At 37.0% G+C, this 22138-nt stretch overlaps 1 protein-coding gene across 11 annotated transcripts in view; it reads right to left on the bottom strand.

Annotated features, from left to right (window-relative positions):
- Positions 1-22138, bottom strand: part of CYRIB (CYFIP related Rac1 interactor B) — a 148548-nt gene that overhangs the window by 16317 nt on the left and 110093 nt on the right. For 7 of the 11 annotated variants that reach the window (XM_088844859.1, XM_088844864.1, XM_088844858.1 and 4 more), the window contains 3 exons: positions 12258-12340; positions 5648-5769; positions 1466-1571 (listed from right to left, as the gene is read on the bottom strand). In XM_088844859.1, the coding sequence (XP_088700985.1) occupies positions 1466-1571; positions 5648-5769; positions 12258-12330 (301 nt within the window). In that variant the 5' untranslated portion in view covers positions 12331-12340. Of the gene's footprint in view, positions 1-1465; positions 1572-5647; positions 5770-12257; positions 12341-13251; positions 13335-22138 lie in introns of those variants that run through there. The other 4 variants (XM_088844865.1, XM_088844867.1, XM_088844868.1 and 1 more) reach the window with 2 other exon arrangements.

Genomic DNA, 22138 nt, shown 5'->3' with positions numbered 1-22138 from the left:
ACGTGACTAACAGAACTGACCGCTATGCTTGAGGAAAATAATTTATAATTCTTACTTCTGTAAGAAAAGGACAATTTATGCAAACGCTTCTATCTCAACTATTACTTGTCTTTGCATTTGATGCGTGTACTGCATCTAAGGAAAAAAAGAAATTCTCTTTTTTAAAAAATACGGACATTAAAAAAACAACACAGAATTTCAACTTTGAAGCAGAGGTTGACACAAATGGCCAAGTAGTTTACTTAAAGACATAAAGAGAGCAAGATATAAAAAACCAGGATGCAGTAGAGACCCACTGCAACTAGAGAGTACACACCTTAACTAATGGACACAGTCGGTCTGCCACTTAGCTTCGCCAACTGAGAGGAAAGATCAATTGTTGCCTAAGCTACTGATTTTTCCAAAGCAACCAAAGACTTAAGATACATACACACAAAACGCAAACAATCACCAATTTTAAAACATGGGAACTAATTAGGAATTTTTAAAAAACCACGTGGGCAAAACAAATCGTATCTCAGGTCTAAATTTAGCTTCTAAGCCCCCAAATGGTATCACCAACTCAATGGAGGTGAGTCTGAGCAAACCCCAGGAGATGGTGATGGACAGGGAAGCCTGGCGTGCTGCAGTCCATGAGGTCACAAAGAGTTGGACATGACTGAGCAACTGGCTTCTATCTTACAGTACTAGTTTTCTTATTAAATTGTATATACTCATTTAGGATATAGAACATATTTATATGATTCAAAAAGTAAAACTATATAAACACATGTCAAAAGCTTAAACTGAAATGTTTCAAACTTCTGACACAATCTACACCAGTTCCCACCCCATGTTCTCAACTTCACAAAGTAAAAGCTCTTCCAATTTACACAAGCAGCTAAATGGCTAAATCTTACCTGCTGTCTCTTTCTTCTTCAAGAAAAAGAACTCCAATTCTACTTATTCACTGTATTAAAGGCACAATTCTGATCTTGAAATAACTTTTCCCATACAAGGGAAAAAGCATACCATTCCGAATGCTTTTTACTTAATAAACTCCCTCAGTAACTTCACATATACCATTAGCTTCCTAGTTCTCATTGTGTACAGTTTTAGGTACATGGATCTGATCGATCTTAGGAACACAAAAATCTAAATCACCGAGGAGACTGAGGATTAGTTCCCACACATGGGAAAGGATTTGCTCCAGAGATGGAAAGGAATTCTACCAGCAATTCTCACAATAAGACACTTTAGGCTACAAAAAATCGGAAATCTTCTTACAGAAGTTTTAATTTGTTGAGGAAAATTGTCTAAAGAACTTAAAAGGCCTAGCTGAACAGGAAGACAGCAGCATTAAGCTATAATCTTGGTCTACCAAGCGGCTTTACCTATGAGACACATACATTTAGCAGTGTAAACATGAAATCTTGTAAACAGCTTCTTCACTGAGGAAGTCATAATGATAAAACTTTCCACTTACCTAACCTCTGAGAAAATTCATAAAATTTCTTTAATTTTCCTACTAGTGGAACAACGGCACCCCATGCCTTCTCCTGTAACTTCTCGTCTGCTGGATGCTGGATGGCCTTCAAAATCCAAAGAGTAAAAATAATCAAGACTTATTAAAAAATCATAACAGCATTATTTTTACATTAAAATACAGGTTTTGCCAAACATAGTAAATCCTGGTATAGTCTATGAAATTCAGTATAATGGATCCAGGAGAGCCAAAATTGGCCTTCTCAACTCTAGGGGTGCTTTAAACCTAGTATAATAGTTTTCATCACCCTTGCAATGGATACGGATAGAAGAGAATAGAAAAATGACACAATGTATGTTTGTCAGGTATATTATGCCTTGATACCTATTAGAATCTAAAATTTAGACTCTCAAATTTAGAACCAAATAAAGATACCATTTTATATTTTTTCCCATATCACAGACAAGCTTTCTTAGAAATTCTTTAAGAATTGTTTTAATGGAATAAAAGGAACAAAAAAGGCAGGTGATAAATGAAATAAGACCCAATTCTGGGGAAAAGGCTAATGAACTCTCAATAATTCAAATTCCAAGGTCCAACCTAGCTTTAAAAAAGCTATCAAACACTGAAGAACAATCAACCTGAAAAATGTGATTTAGAAACTGTCACTTATCCCTTCCCGATAACTAAAATCCTATTCTGGAATCTAAATTTTTTAGGTTTTCTTGAAGAAGGTGAAAAAGTTTCAAATGTGAACGGAGAGAAAATAAAACATAATCTAGAGATTCTATTGTAAATAAGAATATGCCCTTTCTCTGCCCAGTCTTCCAAGTCATTGGGCCATCATTTGTAAGTACAGAGGGCTATTCCCAAAGAAATGTATATTATTGATTTCATCTTCCTTTTGCTTACAGATGCTTTTCTTCACCCTTTTTTCCATAACCTGGTCTGCTTTTTCTAACATCTTCACATGAGCTAAACATTCCACCTGAAAGGTGAAGCACCTGTTTACAACATCATCAGAAGATAATGGCACATTCAGATTTTCCCAAGACACTAGTACTCTGACTCCATCCATACAAAACCAGAAAGAAACAAATAAAACCGAAACTAGACAGATTTAGAAGATGCTTCAAATAAATTAGCGACAAGCTAAATAAGTGGGCCATATACATTATTTAAGCAAATTGCTTTATAAGCTTGTCATTATATTCAATCTTTTTTTACATAAACAAATAGGAGTCTGAAATGAATCTCACTTATATGACTATCTAGAAATAACATTATGTTAAAGAAAACTGGACTTTACAACATGTAACAATCTTTATTTCACATTATGTTGATATGACTATTTCAAAGGGACTGTGATATTATTCTGATGTGCACGAAACAATCCTTTTAGCCTTTAAGCCAAATCTCAATGGTTTTATATCAAGTAATAAAAATGTGTTCATTTTATTATTTGGGGAATAAGCAAACAGATGAAAATTTTTAATTTATTTTCTTCTCTTCAGAAGCCTATCCAACCTCTCTTGCAAGGATTTAAACACGATTTTCTAAATACCAACTCATTCTCATAATATTAAAATGCTCCAGCAAATGTCACCCACTGTCAAGACTGAACAGAGTTAACTATTTCCCTGGGTGTGCCTTGCCTGGATTTAGAACTGAAGACACTGGCTGCTCTTCTATGACAACTGTTTATGGTTCTCTTTATACTTGTGACCCTCCTCTCAGATCAGTTCCACTGCTGTTAGATAACACTTTTGACACAGCACCTATATCACAGTCCAATGTGAAAAAGGCACTTAGTGAGATGTCAAGCCTTTTTAAAAAAAAGTGATGGCCACCATTAAAAAAAAATAACATGCAAAGTGCTATGGCAAAAGAGTACAGGGAAACAGATTACTGGGATTTGAAGGAAGGCTAGGAACTGAGCAGGAAAAGAAAAAAAGAAGTGCCATACATCAGACAAAAACAAAGGCAAGGAACTGTACGTGTGTAAGACATTAGGGAAACAAGCAGTCCAGTGTAGGAGAGGTAAGAAGAACAGAAGCAGGTGAGGCTGTCATGGAGTAGGCATTATAACTCTTATTTTCAAAAATGTTAAAATGTTTGATATATCAAAACATTAGCAGAAAGTTCTCATTTCCCTCTCTAGTGGTTTATTCTAGAGAATAAGCTTTGTTTATTTAATATATTCTTATAAAAAAATTATCTTATTTATTTGACTGCTGGGTGTTAGTTGCAACACACAGGATCTTCGCTCTTAGCTGCGGCATTTGGGATCCAGTTCCCTGATCAAGGATCATATGCAGGCCCCATGCACTGGAAGCACGGAGTCTTAACCACTGGACCATCAGGGAAGTCCCTAGATTGTGTCCTAAATCAAATTTTATTCACCTTTAGAGTCGTGTTTAATAAAGTGCTATTTAAACAAATATATATATATTATAATTCACATCATTAGCATAGTAATAACAGTAAACTCTCAGTCTATGTTCTATGTGTCAGCTTCTATGTGTCTCTTCTGATAGACTATCTAACTTTATCCTCAAAACAACTCTATGAATTGCTTCCAAATTTCTGCTATGATGAATAAGGCAGCCATAAAGATTTTTACATTTACCTCTCCCTTGAATGATACAGTCTTCTGGAGAGTATTTTCTAAAATTAAGTATCTGACAGAAGAGTACAGATAATTTTATAGATCTGATTTTACACCTTGTCAAACTGACCTCCAAAAAGACAATGATTCTACAATGCCACTTGTATTAAGACAGTTTCTTTAAAACACAAAACACCTGTTTCTTCATAAACCAACCTCCATTAAACTTTAAACACTTTGTTATTCTATTGTACGCCTTCTCAAAAGGTAGAATGGTTGTTCTACTAAGTCAATTAAGTCTTCACACTGACCTATGACAGTTTCAGTTGTCGCATTTGTTCTTTATACATTAGATTTATACTCAGCTATGTTTAGAAAACCTGAAATTCCCAGAAATGGTTACATGCCTTCATTTACTGAAATCGTAAGGTTTTAACTCAAACCAATGATCCTGGCAAGATCAGTCTTTTTGCATTTATTCTTCAATAGTTACTAACTGCTTACCAAGAACTGTACTAGGTGCTGATAACACAAAAATAAGAAAGAAACCTTCCTCAAGCTAGAAGGCTGAAGATACAGACATCATATATCAGTAATTTTTAAAAAAAGTCGTGACTACTATTAAAAAAAACTGTGCAAAGTGCTATGGCAAAAGAGTACAGGGAAGTAGATTATTGGGATTTGAAGGAAGGATAGGAACTGAGCAGGAAAAGAAAAAAAAGAAGTGCACGTTCCAGACAAGAACAAAAGCAAGGAACTGTACATGTGCAAGACATTCGGGAAACAAACAGTCCAGTGTAGGAGAGATAAGAAGAATAGAAGCAGAAGGTCAGGGAAAAAATGAAACAACAAAGTGTGAGCTATGCCTTCAAGAAATATAATGAGAAAAAAGAGACAGAAGGTCCAGAGGCCAGGGAGTTTCTTTGGGTAGTACAGGACACCTGCGTGTATGGGTGCCTGAGTGGGGAAGAACTCAGTAAAAGAAAAAGATGCAATTAAGAAAAGGAAATTCAAAGAGTAAAATTTCAGAGGAGGGTGGAGAACAAACGTAGAGAAGTTAGTCTTGGTAAGGAGTAGAGACATGGCTTCTTCTAGGGGAAAAAAAAGAAATGGAAAAAAAGATGGATGAAAACCTGGATAAGTTCAGAGGTTTGGGAAGAAGAAAGCTGAGGGTGACTATACCATACATTTGCTCTCTGGTGGCATCAGACACAGTTGAGGGGGTCCAGACCACAAAGATGGTTCTGGCTTTCTCCCTGGAAGCTTAGGAGGAGCAGCAAGATAGACTGGCAGATCAGAAAAGCCACAGAATGCTCGATGATCTCCCCTCCAAAAACAGTATGAAAAGCATCCCCACAGATACTGTAAATTTCAGGTACGAGAGTAGACCAAAAGAATTCTCTTTAATATATATAAATTACGTAGTTATAGAACCTTGTTTTGTTTACCCTTATATCACTGCAACCACTTCTGAAATAACGCAAGTAATCTTCCTTTAAATAATTCTGACTATGGAAATAGACAATACAGTATGGGAAACAATAAGGATTAAAAAGAGGGACAGGAATTTTCACCTCCCGTATTTCATGGCCAGCTCCTCTATACGACTGCAAGTCCTCCAGGATGCCTTCTGCATCTTTTAGAACCACATTCACCTGGTTATAAATTTCCTTCTCAGACTCTGTAGGCTGGGCATCTAAACAGCAGGAAAGCACAAGAAAATTTACAGTCACATGATTTTTTTAAGTACATGTATAATAACTCAAGTATTAAATAATCCAATTTTCTAAAAAGTTGGTTTGACTTAACATTTTTTCCAATGCGAACTTCACACTTCTTAGAAAAGACTGATCATTTTTTCATAGTTCTGCATTTGAGTAACTAGCCTCAAGTTGGTAAATATCATAGAGAAGCAAGGAACACCAAACATTACTATTCAAGTTACAAGTCGTGACGTGTTATATTAAACAAATGAGAGTTGTAACTCAAAAATTTTAATTGTCAGTGTACACTCATTGTTTCTACTATACTCACCACTAACAGTAATGACTGAAAATGCATCAGTAACCATCTATTTAACTCAACAGAAAGGAAAGGCCAACTAATGCACCTGGCTCATCTACAGTTTAAGACATAAACTGCTTTCCTATGAAGTTCACTTTAATGATTGAGTTTTGATATAAAAAGTTGGGAACTAAGAAAAAAGACTTTAGTGGTTCTAAAAACCTTTATACTCTGACCAGTGAACTTCTCTGCTGATGAACAAAAGGTGCAGATTACTCTTCAGAGGAGTTTGAGTTATGAACGGACTCCAGAATTACTAGACTACTAAAAATTAGATAATTTAAGATACAATATTATCACTGAAGTTTTGAAATATTAATGCAAAAAAGGAGTTTCCATATACCTGGGACTGAGTGAGAAGAAAAATGAAGGGGGAATTATAAAAAGCATAGTTAGGAACATAAACATATGGGCACTTCCACCATGTGTGGCTTTAGCCACAAAACAGGTTTTAATAGATGAGTAATTCTGGATTTCTCTGTTAAGGCCTGAGGTGACAAAAATCCCGTTTTTAATACCCTGGTCATTTGTGTTGCTAAGGATAAATCTTTTTTATTCAAACATTTGATTTTTAGTGGGGGAAAATGATGGAAATGGATGTTCTGTGAGGAATCTGAGTTTTTCAGAAATCTTTACCACTAGACTATATTCAAGACTACAGACAAAGCAAAAAGCACTTAAAATAACAAACATTATGATTACCATAATGTTTTAGAGAGCAATTGTGGTGTGGGTAGGGGAGGCAGACCAGATTTATAATATGAATTAAGAACATTTCTCATAAATATTGTTTACCAATCATATAATACTAGAACCTAGACTTTTCTGCACATACTCCACCTTCCCATAAATACACAAAGATCTATTTATTCCTTTCCTTAAAAAATTTTTTAAAACTTAGTTCACACACAAAACTAGGAGTCCAGGTGCCTAAAACCTGGAACTTTGTGCTTAAGGCAAGTCATAATTCAATTTCATTTATTAAATTCTCCAACTAGTCAAAGATATATCATTTATATTTTTAAATCAACAATTACAGTATCAAACTTTAATTTCAACATACTTAAGACAGTACTACAGCAACAGTAAGAGTAACATTCACATGCAAAGCCAACTTAAGAATTTGTGTTCTCAAGTCTGTTTCCTTATTTTGAAAATCTCCTTTCAGAAATCATGTATTTTTTTTAAATGAAACTACTAAGACAAATTACACAAGAGGAATCGACTGAAAAATTCAAAAGACTCTGTGTCCAAAGCTATAAAGGTATTACTAGGAGCAAATAATGGTATTACAGCTAAATGATTTTTTAAAAATCTGAGTTTGTCATTTAGCAGTAATAATTTTTGATTTAGCCAGACCATATTCTCCAGTCATAATCAGACACACACTAAAAAAAGTACACCTCAGTTATAACTTTTTATACTTACACCAGATGCAGTAGAGAAAAATTTTACATGCAAAAAACAGTATTTTATACTTTCCATATGAAATTATGAAACTACAGACATAACATCAATAGTAGACACGTATCATAGTTTGAATTCATGAAGTGGGAATTCATGACAAAGGACAATATTTTGACTATTATATATTAAAAGATATTTGTGAAGTTTGAAAACACTAAACTATGTATCTTGGGTGTGGTGACTAGCTGTTAACAGAAAAACATGACACTGAGAATTATATACAAAAGAAATATTAATCAAGGAGATTTAAATAGACCTTGGAAGTGGTTAATCATTATTAAAGGTTTAATAAGTACCAAGAAATTTAAAAATAAAGGAGAAGATTCCAGTTTCCCTTAAGGGTGGTAAAAATACCCAGCACCACACTGATTAAACATTTTTCAGACTGTCACAGGAAAGTCACATTTATAATTTTGAAAGCTGCTGAAGACTGCTGTAGAAATGAAGACAAACAGAAAAGAGCAGACAGGTAAGCACTACTTACTGACAGCAAGTCATGCAAAAGGGTGAAGTACTCGGGAGGGGAAAGGACTGTATAAAATAAAGCATTTTCCCCAAAACGGGATCAACCAAGACTTGTCACTTTGACTTTTCATAGCAAAAAATGAAAAATTTAATTACTTGAGGAAAAACATATCACTTAGCCAGTTAACAAAAGGACATCCATTTGATTGCAAAATGCTATCTACTACTGAGAGTAGGCATAGTGATTACTCATCAAGCTTAGTTTTAAAAGCTGTTCAAGGGAAATTAGGGCATGTTTCAGTTGCTTTTACTATTTGAAGGCAAAATTAATTATTTTAATAATTTCACACTAGTTTCCTACTGAAGAGTCACTGAAAGTAACTGCTAAATTTGACATTGTTATGGTACAGAGGCAAAGACGAGCTACAAAAGGAAAAAAATTTTAAGTCACAAAAAAATTGTAATTGTGGTAAGAGGTCTTTCTGCTTTAATCTCATTCATTCATGCAGTAAATAGGCAGGGTATGTACAGTACATACCACTGTTCAGTATATAAACTTAGTACCTAGTAGATTTTCCATAATAAATACTTGTTGAATGAATGAGAAAGTACAGATTCATAAATATGCCTCCAGCATGTGTTAAAGAAGGCTATTATGAATTTTTATATATAAACAAATATAACCCTACACCACTTTAGAAAAATAAATACAACAAAATGCCATCAGAAATTTCAAAGTACTGGGCAAAAGCAACTGAAAATATATAAAAGGTAAAATGGAAAAACAAAAGACTAAGAGAGTGGGTACTATCAAATTTTTTTTGACTGGGGGGAAAGGGGAACAGGAAACACAAAAGACACAAGAATTCGAAGAAATGTATGACTAAGTGGAAAGGCTCTATAACAAAGAATTAGAGAATGTAAGAGTCTACTTCTCACAAATAACCACCTATATTTACTCTTCTATTTGGTCTACCTGGAGTTACACAAATCAAGGTTAACTAATGAACACTGAACTTCTGTGATCATGAAGCACTTTGCTAAGGTTGGGAAGGGACATAAAAATAAGAGTCCCTCTTCTCGCAAGAGACAACTGCATGAACTAATACACATAGTAGTTACTCAGGCTAAAGATCTGTCATTAGAATGAGCTATAAATTAACAATGTCATTATAAAATAAGAAATTTCACGAATGAGAAGAGGCTGTACAGGCCCCAATTCAGTGCTTCTAATATGCTGTCATTAGCATAACTGCCACCAAAGTTTATATGCAACTCTGGACTTACATATTAATTAAACCACTATTCTTAGAATAAAATCATATAGGGATAATTTGTTTTAAGAAAAAGACCTTCTTTCTAGTACCTCAAGTAGATAATACGCTTCACTGAACACAGAATGTCATTTCATGCTTTAAGGCTTTTTTTAAAAAACATGTTATTCCTTTTTCTCCACAACATCCTGCATTAAATTAGCATGAAACATTCTTATCACCCTTCACAACCCAACTCTAATATCATCGTCAGGAATTCTCTCATTATGTCCAATCCACTCAAAGGTAAAGTTAATTCCTTTCCTGACCTATATAATTTGAATGATGTTAAATAATTAGCTTGCATTGCTATCTATTCTACTGGATGGAGAACTCCCCAAAGGTGAGGGTTGTTTGTTAGTTATCTTGGCATCCCCAGTATCTACTGGCTGGCACGCACTGTGTGCGTGCAAGCACATATATTAAGGGATAATGATGTACTTTAAAGACAGTCTTCATTTTGTAAAATATAGGGATCCATTAAATCATAGTTCAAAATTACTAAAATAGTTAATTTTTATACAGCTTGATGCAAAATGCCAATATATCTGTCTGTATGGTATTGTTTCTATAGCTGCCCAACCATGGAGATGCACTGAACTAGGTAGGCTTAACCAATTAAAATAATGGTAAGAGTAAAGCTAAATTATTCCGGTAACCTAAATATTACAGTTTATCTAGAAATAAATAATGTATTAAACACTGTTTAATAACAGAATATGACTTTAATCTCATCAATCTATGAACTGGCAAATCAAATGTGTTGGCAATTTTGAATCTGGTATAAAACAGTTAAAAAGAAAGGAAGTTTCAAGGGGTCACTATAGTAGCTAAATGATAAAATACATTTTTACAAAAGCACATTTCCAAAAAGAAGATAAATATGCAAATGGATGAGAGATAAAACTGATTAAGACAACTCTGATGTTAGATTCAAAAGAAAACATATTTAAAAAATGTAACTAAGAATTAACAGGGACAAACTCTGACCTAGTTTGCAGTCTGTTTTCAGTACATTTCATTTACAGGTTACTAGTAAGTGTCAAAAGTTTTACATTGGCTGATATAAGCAACAAATACTTAATTTATATCTGCCTTTAGGAAGTTAACATTTTATATGTAGATCTTCATTGTTGGTTATTCTTGTTATTAATTTTAACCTTTTCCTGCTACTACATTAGCTATTTAAAATTTAAGGATAACCTCACAGATTAGAAAACCAAGTTCAAATAATCTTTTGAGAACTACAATAAATTCATACTTCTCACTTGACCACAACATAATGCTAGGTTTATAAAAAGATCAAGTGCCAAGTCTTGAACAAGATCTTGACTGTATCAAAGCCAAGATTCTGCAAATGTAAAGAACTTGAGACAAAGATAAAAAGGAGACAGAATAGCAGAAAAATATACAACAGCAAGTTTGAAACAGATGCAAGTAAACTAAAATACAGCTCTAATGTAAGCTGCCTCATCTGAAAGAATAATCCTCAAATCAGCAAACTGCTCAATATCCCCAAGCTGATTAAAATTCATGCTAAACATGCATTTAAAGTAGCATTGTTAAATTGTTGAGAAGGGTCAAGAAAACTAACATTCAATAACATCGTTCCCTAAAAACCAAACAATATGGTCCTGATGTTGACATTACTACTCTTCACTAGCCTGTACAGAGTATGCAAATTGTCAGTATGAAACATCAATAGGAATGTAATAAAAGTGGAAAAATATCAGAGACCACAGACTGCCCCATCAAATGGAGACAAACTATAAATCTATGTGCTCATATGATCTATCCTTGTTTAAAGAAAAAAATATAAATTATTCATAAGACAGAATGAACTGTATAATATCACATAAACTGAAGTTGATGGAAAAAATACAACGTCTCGGGGGGATTTAAGGGATTTGTTTTAAAAATCATAAAATGTCTTAAGTATTTAAAAATCTGTTCAAATGTTTTAATCTCAGATGAAAATGCAAGTGGTAACGTGATTTATAACCTAAAGGCTCTTCACCCTTTCCTAACAATTTTCTAATGATCCGTTAAAATAGCAACATTCACACTAAAACACCAATTGAATATTATTGTTCCCAATCTGACAACCAGACAAGCTAAAGCAATACTGACAGCCAAAAAAGCAAAAGCTTTTTAACATGCACAGAGGTCAATGACACTTACCTGCCACTCTTAGACCATATTACAATAGGTCATGCAACATAAAACAAACAGAAGGCAAATTACTTAAAGGTCTGTGAACCCATTATTTTTCTTTTTATTTAGAGTTAGAAAAAAAATTAATTCCTGAAATAAATACACACAATAAATTTAACTTTTAAAATCGGTTATCTTCAAAGATTAAATAATTAAGGTTCACACTTACCTTTTAATATTATGCCCAAATTACTGAGCTTTGAATGGCCTTCATGAACAGATTGTGTATTCAAAGTATTTCAGTAGGTACATAGAGTAATTGAAACCTAATCAATTTTTCTCCACTACAGTAAAATTTTCCCCAAATATTGTTTCTAATTAACAAATCTTGAAGAAGCATATCCTTTCCACCAAAATCTTTTCATAAAAATGTTTTCAGAGCATCTCAAATGTTTTTACTAGAGATCTCAAATTATAAATTAATGTCCAACTAAGAGATATAAATCTCTTATAAAAATTCAAGTAAAAACATTATCACAATTTAATCTATAAAATATGACTTCCAGTTCTAGAAGGCACAAGAAGTTTTACTCAAACAATTCATAGCTCAGTCATGCAAAGCAAAAGTTAAAAAGATGGCGAAGTGGAAACATTCATTTAGTGCAAGACAAACGCAGTCTACTGCAGGCAAAGAAAAATAGATATAAAATCATCTTCTCACTTTCAAAATCAAGGAAAAAATTTGGCCCCTGCTCAAGGTCTGTGCATGTCAAAACTTTAAGAAGATTCCCCATGTTAAGGTACCTGTCAAGACAAGAATGAGAAAAGAGAAAATATCCCTTTATAAAAAAGAACATCTGAAATTTAACTTAAAAAAAAAATCATAACAGGGAAAATGTTCATTAGGCCATGAATTCGTCCTTCAGGTTACCCAGACTGTGCTCGGGCAGTCAGCAAAGCGGGCTCTCCAGGTGCTGATATGTAGGACCTAGAGGTGAAATGTAGTTTTCCTGTACACAATGGCACAACTGTTGCTCTAATTCTTCTTAAAATTCTCCCAGTTTCATTAATGGCCTTATAATGAAAAATTCTTTAAGTATTCCAATAGTGCTAGTATTCTGAAAAAGAAATTTCTGATCAAAAATTATTCACAGGAAATCTTGTTTTTAAATATTGCACTGAAACAACAATTTATTTTAAAGCCAAATGTTAAAGAGTTTCAGCCACTGCTCACCTTTGCTTTCATCTTAAGAGTAGCAGAATAGCAGACTACTTCCTGTATGCCGTTCAACAAAGCATGTATTTCTAACCGAATTTGGATTCTCAATAATTTGTGGAAGTTACTTAAAGAATTGATTCTGGATATGCAGCACAACTCTGATTCTTCATATGAATAGAATTATTATAGGACTATAAGCAACCAGGTTGCTGGGCAGTCACTGAGGCATACTATTAGAATGTTCATCACAAGGCTAGTTGCTTCATGGACTAATGAAAGGACAGCGCTGGCTACACACTCAACATGATTCGCAAACGAAAAACTGAATCATACATATGATGGTGATGCTTGCCTACGATTAAGAAAAAAAGTCATGCAAATTTTGTGTGATCCCCGTATTTTATTAACAAATAGCTGGCCTTCACTGTGGTGTGAGTATTAATTTATCTTTCACCTTTACCATTATGCACCAGCCGTGAGGGGCTAAGAGACTTACTTTCAAAATCCAAGAAAAAATGTGCTGCATTGTGGTCTATGTCCCTGGTTAGCACCTTAATGAGATTACCCATGCCAGCAAACCTAAAAATAAAAATGGCAACATCATTTAGTTCCAGTAAAAAAAGTTTTAAGCAGAGGCCTGGGATTCGGCAAAGGCTGGCTTGCTCATAATTACCAACAGGTGCAGGTTTATATGCTTCTGGCATTGAAAATTTGGAACAAAAGCACATTTGGCTCTGAGTTTATAGCTCTTGTCCCTCTTTTCCACATATCAAAAAATTTACATAAAGCAAAACTGGAAGAAAAATTAGATTTTTACATTTAACTTACAATAGTTACATTTCATTAACATCTATGCTAGTGTTACTCCTTTAAAATGCTTAAGGCATATATTCTCAATTTAAATTAACATTAAGAATAGATTTCTCATCTAAGGAAATACTGAGACTATTATTTTTAAATACTGGGGATATTTTCCCTCTTGTAGAAGCAAATCCTATTAGGAGTATAAGGAAGACAGTATTCAAACCACACTTAATCATTAAAGACTGAAAGGAGATATCAATTAATGACTCATTTTTTAAATTTTACCATACATAAACCAGTATTTCTACATTTTCTATATTTCTAAGATTAATCAAACTTTTTATAATTTAACTCATAAGCTGATTATTCAGCAATATCAACTGTACACAAAGTATGTAACTTAGGAGTTAACACAGCAAGCCAACACAAAGGGAGCCAGCAAATATTACAATTCTTTAAGTTTGCAGAGGAAAAATAACGCATTGATATAAACCTTGTCCAAGAACTTGCCATGACTCAGTGGAGATGAAGGTGTAAGGAGGGGTCAGGATCCTCCAGGAAATCAGATTCACACCTTGAAAATGCAGCAGCTATAGGGAAGGCAGTCTAAGGCACCACAAACAGCCCATCCCCTCCCCTTCCTCTCAAGCTCCATACTTCCATACTTCCATATTTTCTCCAAATATGGAAGCTCTGATAAAGGTAAATGAAGTGAAATACAAAGTAACAATATTTTTATCAATGAAAGAAAACACCTTATTATTCGACCCCTATTAGAAAAAAGTCTGAAAAGAGTTAGCACTCTGGCATCCGGTGCTGTGCTCCCTTCCTCCACCTATTCTCTGGACACTGGCATATGGTCCTAACTCTAAGCTTCCCAAAGAGGAAAGAAGAGTCTGCATGTAACAGTTATTCAGTTTACAAACCAAAATCTGATGAACTGGCATACACTTCTTAGAAATGTTAAAAGCAATTTAGCTTATTCACAACAATGGTTAACACTGCAGGGACCCCTCTCTTAAAATAATGCCCCTTATGGCAACCAACAGGGATCTATGTTATTTTTGATACTAAAATTCCTATTACACAGAATTTCACTGAAAGGATCTTGTACAATGTATGACACAGATGGACTGTCTGAGATTAAAACTAAAAGAGAAATATTTCATCTTAATTATCTTCTACACTGTTAAAAGTTTAATAATACCAAGCTTTTATATACAAGAAAAAATAAAACAGCCAAAGAATGACCTTAAAGTATTACTAAATCTATTCAATAAACTTTTTAGGAACATTTGGGAAAAAACAATTTCACAGCTTCAACTTTCAAAACCTTTCAAATACATATGGATATCTGTTTCCAAACATATATAACTTCTGTCACTAATAAGAACTAAGAACAAATATACAAAGAATTACCTACTGGTATTATTTAACTTATATGCAGAGTACATCATGAGAAACGCGGGGCTGGATGAAGCACAAGTTGGAATCAAGATTGCTGGGAGAAATATCAATTACCTCAGATATGCAGATGACACCACCCTTATGGCAGAAAGTGAAGAGGAACTCAAAAGCCTCTTGATGAAAGTGAAAGAGGAGAGTGAAAAGGTTGGCTTGAAGCTCAACATTCAGAAAACAAAGATCATGGCATCTGGTCCCATCACTTCATGGGAAATAGATGGGGAAACAGTGGAAGCAGTGGCTGACTTTATTTTTTGGGCTCCAAAATCACTGTGGATGCTGACTGCAACCATGAAATTAAAAGACGCTTACTCCTTGGAGGGCTTCCCTTGCGGCTCAGCTGGTAAAGAACCTGTTCAAAATGCGGGAGACCTGGGTTCAATCCCTGGGTTGGGAAGATCCCCTGGAGAAGGAAAAGGCTACCTACTCCAGTATTCTGGCCTGGAGAATTCCATGGACTGTATAGTCCATGGGCTTGCAAGCAGTCGGATACGGGACGCGACTGAGCGACTTGATAGCATATTAAAAAGCAGAGACATTACTTTGCCAACAAAGGTCCATCTAGTCAAGGCTATGGTTTTTCCAGTGGTCATGTATGGATGTGAGAGTTGGACTGTGAAGAAAGCTGAGCGCCGAAAAATTGATGCTTTTGAACTGTGGTGTTGAAGAAGACTCTTGAGAGTCCCGTGGACTGCAAGGAGATCCAACCAGTCCATCCCAAAGGAGATCAGTCCTGGGTGTTCATTGGAAGGACCGATGCTGAAGCTGAAACTACAATATTTTGGCCACCTCATGCGAAGGGTTGACTCACTGGAAAAGACCCTGATGCTGGGAGGGATTGGGGGCAGGAGAAGGGGGATGACAGAGGATGAGATGGCTGGATGGCATCACCAACTCGATGGACATGAGTTTGGGTAAACTCCAGGAGTTGGTGACAGACAGGGAGGCCTGGCGTGCTGCAATTCATGGGGTCACAAAGAGTCAGATGCAACTGAGCAACTGAACTGAACTGATCAAAACTTCAACCATAGATGGAAAATCAGCATGTGAAAGGACGGTAACTGTCTTTAAGAGGAAAAGGCAGCATGCCATTTGTTGCTAAAAGAGCTTAATCTGTGGAATCAAATTAAAAGTTTAACTCTACCTAAAGAGCTGTTTGCCTTGAGGATAGTCGTCAACTTTCCTGGGACTCATTTTCCTCAGTAAAATACACATTTCATAGTAACCATCTTAAAAGGTTATTATGAGAGTTCAATGAGATTAAATACTGATTTATCAGCACAGTGTATGGCACACAGAAAGCATCCAATTAAAATGCTCCCTGTGTTATAAATCAAAATTCACAAAGTAACTTTAAAAAAAAAAATCATGGCTCTGTTTCTTTTAATACAAACTACATTTTTATAAATCGCAAAACCCATGGCCCCCTTCTGTCAAGAATACTGTTAAAATGCTGCCCTGTAATTAGCCCTAAGAGACCACCACCAGGTAGACAGCGGGAGAGATTCAAGTTTCCTTCCCTTAGAACTTGGATGCACACAGTTGATCCTCAGGGAAAATACTGAAACTGGCCAAGCTTATCTGCTCCATTTTTCTACATCTCCTTCAGTAAATTCCTTCCTGGCTGTGCAGGCAACCCACATCATGTGTTTTCTTTGAACAAAAACCCATGGAATTTTTCAAAGGTCTGAAAATGGTTCATTATAATATTATCAGTTGTCCTATCTTTTAATGGTCTTCCCTGTAGCTCAAATGGTAAAGAATTTGCCTGCAGTGCAGGAGACCCAGGTTTGATCCCTGGGTGAGGAGGATCCTCTGGGGAAGGGAATGGCAATCCACTCCAGTATTCTTGCCTGGAGAGTCCCATGGACAGAGGAGCCTGGTGGGGTACAATCCGTGGAATTGCCAAGAGTCAGACACGACTGAGTGACTTAACACTACACTACACACTATCTTTTAATAAAGTCAAAGTTTTACTCACTCAGTCCTGTCCGACTCTTTGTGACCCAATGGACTGTAGCCTGCTAGGCTCCTCTGTCCATGGAACTCTCCAGGCAAGAATACTGAAGCGGGTACCCAATCCTTTCTCCAGGGAATCTTCCCAACCCAGAGAACCTGGGTTCTCCTGCACTGCAGGCAGATTCTTTATCATATGAGCCACCAGGAAGCTTATTACTTTTTAATAATAAACAAAGTAAAACCATATTCCTGCTGTCTTGCATAGTTTACAGTTAAAAAAAAAAACTTCTCTCCATCTCCAGTGTGATCGACTTCAATACCTATGAGTTTGCTGCTGCTCAGTCGCGTCTGACTTTAGGTAACCCCATGGACTGTAGATCAACAGGCTCCTCTGTCTATGTGATGCTTCAGACAAGAATACTGGAGTCGGTGCCATTTCCCTCTCCATCTCCTCAGTGTGACTGATTTCAATGACTATGACAAAACAGGATCTGCCAGTTCTGTCAGGCACCAGACTGCCAGGGTTTAACAGCCCCACCACAGCTCTGCCACTTCTAAGCTCTGTGACTTCAGTCAAGTTTCCTCAGTTCACTCATCTGTGTGTGCTCAGTCATAACCGACTCTTTGTGACCCCATGAATTGTAGCCCGCCAGGCTCCTCTATCCATGGAATTTTCTAGGCAAGGATACTGGAGTGGGCTGCTATTTCCTTCTCCATCTCATCTGTGTAATATATATAATAACCACCTCCACTGCAGAGGGTTCATAAAATCACTAAACGGGTTGATGCAGTGTAAGCAAAACCTTCAGGACCACGCCTAGCAAAGCAGCCGCTGCCCCTGCTCCGGCTGCTGTCAGAGCGATCTGACTGACCCGCAGGGTCTGTTCCCAGCGGCAGAAGCCGTGCACGTGAGACTCTGGAACCCATGTGCTTCCTGCCCTGAGGAAGCCAGTCTGTCACAAGCCAACATGCAGTTGAGAGTCACACGACGTGTCCTTAAGTCCTTCATTTCTTCTTGTTTGTTCCCAGGTTTCAGCTGCTGCCATTTGCCTCAGTTCAGCTGCAAGATTTTCCTCTGGTTTTAAGACATCCTAGTTTCTTTCAATCAATGTCCCTTTTACCTTTTTAGTTGAGCAGGCCCTCTGTCATTTGCATCTAAAAGAGTTCTAATACGATCTCTAAATTTCAGATGAATAAATGAACCTGATACAAAATACATAAAAGATTTTTCACATTACATAAAACTTGGTCCAAAATACTGATAGACTTGAGAGGCACTATTTCAAAGTTAAATAATAAAAATTACTATTTACAATGCTAAACTGTTAGTCTGACAATCTGGATTCAGGAGGAAAAAGTAAAGAATTTCCTTTTGATTGCTTTTTACTGTAATTCTTGGATTTACACTGAATATTATAAATATTTACTGAATAAGCTAAGAAGAAATTTAATATGCAGAAATCACATATAGTTTACTTCAAGTGTTTGCAAGATTTCTGGTGGAATTTTGTGACCGTGAGCTCTTATTTATATGTTTGTTTCAAAACTGGCATCTTATCTGGAAAGGAACATGTTCTTCCTAGCTGGTTGTCTGTCAAATGTATTTATGAGCTTACAAAAGGCACTTAATAAATATTTTAGACCATTTTCCCATACAACATTTGAAAGTAAGTTTCCTTAACTAGAGTAACAGAAGCCCCTGGAAACACAAAAACATGGTACAGTTAATGTGCTATTTCATCTTTCTTTCCAGAAAATTCCTAAGAAATGCTGCTCCTTCATTTACCCTTATGAGCTCAGGGGGGGTCTTATAATGCTGTCTCTTCTGCCTAGAATGCTACTTTCAGGGGGCTTTCCCACAGCTGGCTTCTGTTCATCCCTCAGCGTGTGTGTGTGCTTAAGTCACTTCAGCCGTCAGTCAGACTGACTCTTTGTGGCCCTATGGACTGCAGCCCGCCAGGCTCCTCTGTCCATGGCATTCTCCAGGCAAGAGTACTGGAGTGGGTTGCCATGCCCTCCTCCAGGAATCTTCTTGACCCAGGGATCTAACTCTGTCTCCTACAGCTACTGTACTGGCCATGGATTCTGTACTGCTGAGCTACTGGGGAAGCCCCTCACCCTTCAGGCCTCATCTCAAACGCCCCCTCTTCAGAGTGGCTTTTGTCCCTATCAACAGCAGCTGTACCCCTGCCCAGTTATCTTCCATCACACTGCCCAACTCTCTCCTTCAGCATACCTAACACATTCTGAATGACTCTGGTTAGTGTCAGTTTTGTTTACATCCAGTTTATAAATTTAATAAATACTTCTTGGTGGGGGAAGAAGGAAGGAAAACTCAAACATACTGACAAGATTCACTATAAATCACAGTTTCTTAAACTTGACACTATTAACATTTGAACTACGTAATTCTTTGTTTGAGGGCCGTTCCCTACATTGTAGGATGTTTAGCAGCATCCCAGGCCGCTACCCACTAGACATCTGGTAATACCCCAACACCCAGCTGTGACCTCCAACACGGTTTCCAGATATCATCAACTATTCCCCAGGGGGCAAAATTGCCCCCCAGATAAGAGCCACTGCATTAAATGTGTGACCATGGACATGAAACATGCTCTCAGATGAGCTGAGCAATCGTACTCTCCTCTCCCCACCTCTAACAAAGATCGCCTTAAACCTCAAACAATGTATATTCCATCCTCACATGAAGAAATGACATCCTTATATTTTTACCCCCCCAAAAAACAAGAAAAGGAAACACCGACTGTCCTTTCTACCCCCCTTATTTCATTAACAATCACTTGCTTTACCTCTGCACCTGTTCCTGACAGATGCCCTTCCCTCAGGGGCCTGTTCTCCTCTCTGTATGAAAAGCAACCCTTCACACCCTCTCTACAATCACATCATCTGCCCATCCTCCCTACAGCAACCTGTCAAGTGCGCCGTCTGTAACTGTCTTCCTAGTTTCTGCCTTTCGTTCTCTCCGCCCGTTCCAGTCTGGCTTTCACGCCCACTCCTACTATGAGGAAGCTGGCTCTCTGCGAAGCCCACTGAGCCCTGCATCTGGAAAAAGCCAAAGGCCAGTTCTCACAGCTCAACTCAGTGGACCTCTTAATAGCCTCTGACCCAATTTATCATTTGCTCCTTCCCGAAACATTTTCTTCATGTGACATTTAGGGCAATACATTCATCTGAGTTTCCTTCCTGCTTTATGGCTATTCTTCTTCTATATGCTCCTCTTTGTCATACATGCAGCTATTTCTCCCATCTTAATACAAAGTAAAAACTCATCTCAATACTATTTCCCTCCCCAGCTCCCACTCTATTCGCAGCTTCTCTGTGCAGGAAAATTCCTTAAGAAGAGCTGCCTACACTCAGTGTCTTTCTCTGTTAAGTCCACTCCAACCTTGCTTTTTGCCCAATCCTATGCCACCAAAATGCTCCGGCAAGGTCATCAAGTAACACCCATTGCTAATTCCAATGATCAGCTCTCAAGTCCACACCTTACTTCACCTGTCAGGAGCATCTGACATAACTGACACACCCTCCTTAATACACTTTTACCATTAGCTTAAAGGATGCCCCATCTCACCTCCCTCACTGCTCAGCAGCCTGCTTCTTGCCACCATCACCCCCTGCCAGGATGCCTTTAAAAGCCCCCTAACTGCTTCTACCTTTGCCTCCTACTGCAATCTCTGAGGCAAAGCAATCTTTCAAAAATACAAATGGACATCTCGACTCCACTCAAAAACATGCAATGGCTTACTCCTACACTCAAAATAAAACCCTAACTCCTTACCAGGTGGTACAAAACCCAACATGATGTTCCCCTGTCTCAGTCCAGCCTCACCTCCCATCACTCTCCACAACAGCCTGCTGCACTTTCTCTAACACAGCAAGACCTCTCTCCTAGGAGTCTCTGAACTTGCTTTGCCCTGGCCTGGGAGGTTCTGCCCACAGACCTTCCTTTAAGTGACAAGCTACTGCACTTCCTGCGGTCGTCACTTCAATTAGACCACCTCAGAGAGTGCTTCCTTCACCAATCTGTCCATCATACCTCTTCTTTCTCCTCTCTGTCTCCTTCCCAAATTGACGGTTATCACCATCTAACACATCCTCATTCCTCTGAAAATCTGTTTAGTCTGTCTTCAACTGCAAGGTGAACTCTAAGGAGACAGGAGCTTTGCTTTGTATACTACTCTACCCCCCGTATCTAGAATAAAGCCTGGGATGCTGCAGGTAGTAATAAATATTTGCTGAATAACTGCATGATTAAAAATACACGAAGAACTTCCCCAGTGGTACAGTGGATGAGAATCCGCCTGCCAAGGCAGGGGACATGGGTTCAATCCCAGATCTGGGAAGATCCCATGTGCTGAGAAGCAACTAAGTCCGGGAGCCACACTACCGAAGGCCATGCCTAAAGCCTGTGCTCCACAACAAGAGAAGCCACCGCAGCGGCAACAAAGAGTAGTCCTTGCTCTCTGCAACCAGAGAGCTGTGAGCAGCAATGACCCAGTGCAGTGGTTTTCGCTGGGGAGGGGGGCAGCAAGAAATAAAAATATGTCTGTAAAATTATAGGAGTATTCCAAAGAGGAGAAATACCAAAATAAACACTGACAACTGAAAACCCTTGAGTTGAAAAGAAAAAAAAAAAAAAAACACCTGAGAATTTAGGAAAAGCTTACTCCCTTCTCAAATACTATGAACGTCAAGAAAATTACAGTTTGCCAAGATAACTTAAAAAGAACCTAATATCCTCCCAGAGCCATAAATATGGCTCCAAAATACAATAAGGATGGAGACTGACCAATATCAGAATTCTGATCTTTGTAAACCTGAACTTCACTCATAACATTAAACAGTAATAAGCTTTAAAGTGTGGGTTTAAATGTTAATTTCCTTTAGACGATATATCCTCCAAAGAAACTCCTATTTGGGAATTCTTCACATCTTCTGATAAAAAATTAAAATCAGAGTGTTAATTGTGCGCCCTCAAAATTTTCCATGGAGGACAAATTCCAAAATCAAGCCAATATCCATTATCATCTTCAACTCAATAAATGAATAAAGAACACAAAGAAATATGAAGTGTTAAGAGAAAAAGGAGATACTGAAAAGAGTTCATTCTTTCTAACAAAACTTAAAAACAATCG

This window comes from Moschus berezovskii, chromosome 16 (assembly GCF_049115385.1).
Source record: "Moschus berezovskii isolate FMDL1 chromosome 16, NW_MosBer_1.0, whole genome shotgun sequence".
Classification (NCBI taxonomy): domain Eukaryota; kingdom Metazoa; phylum Chordata; class Mammalia; order Artiodactyla; family Moschidae; genus Moschus; species Moschus berezovskii.
Note: the sequence above shows the minus strand (reverse complement) of the source record. Positions and strands in the feature narration are given on the sequence as shown.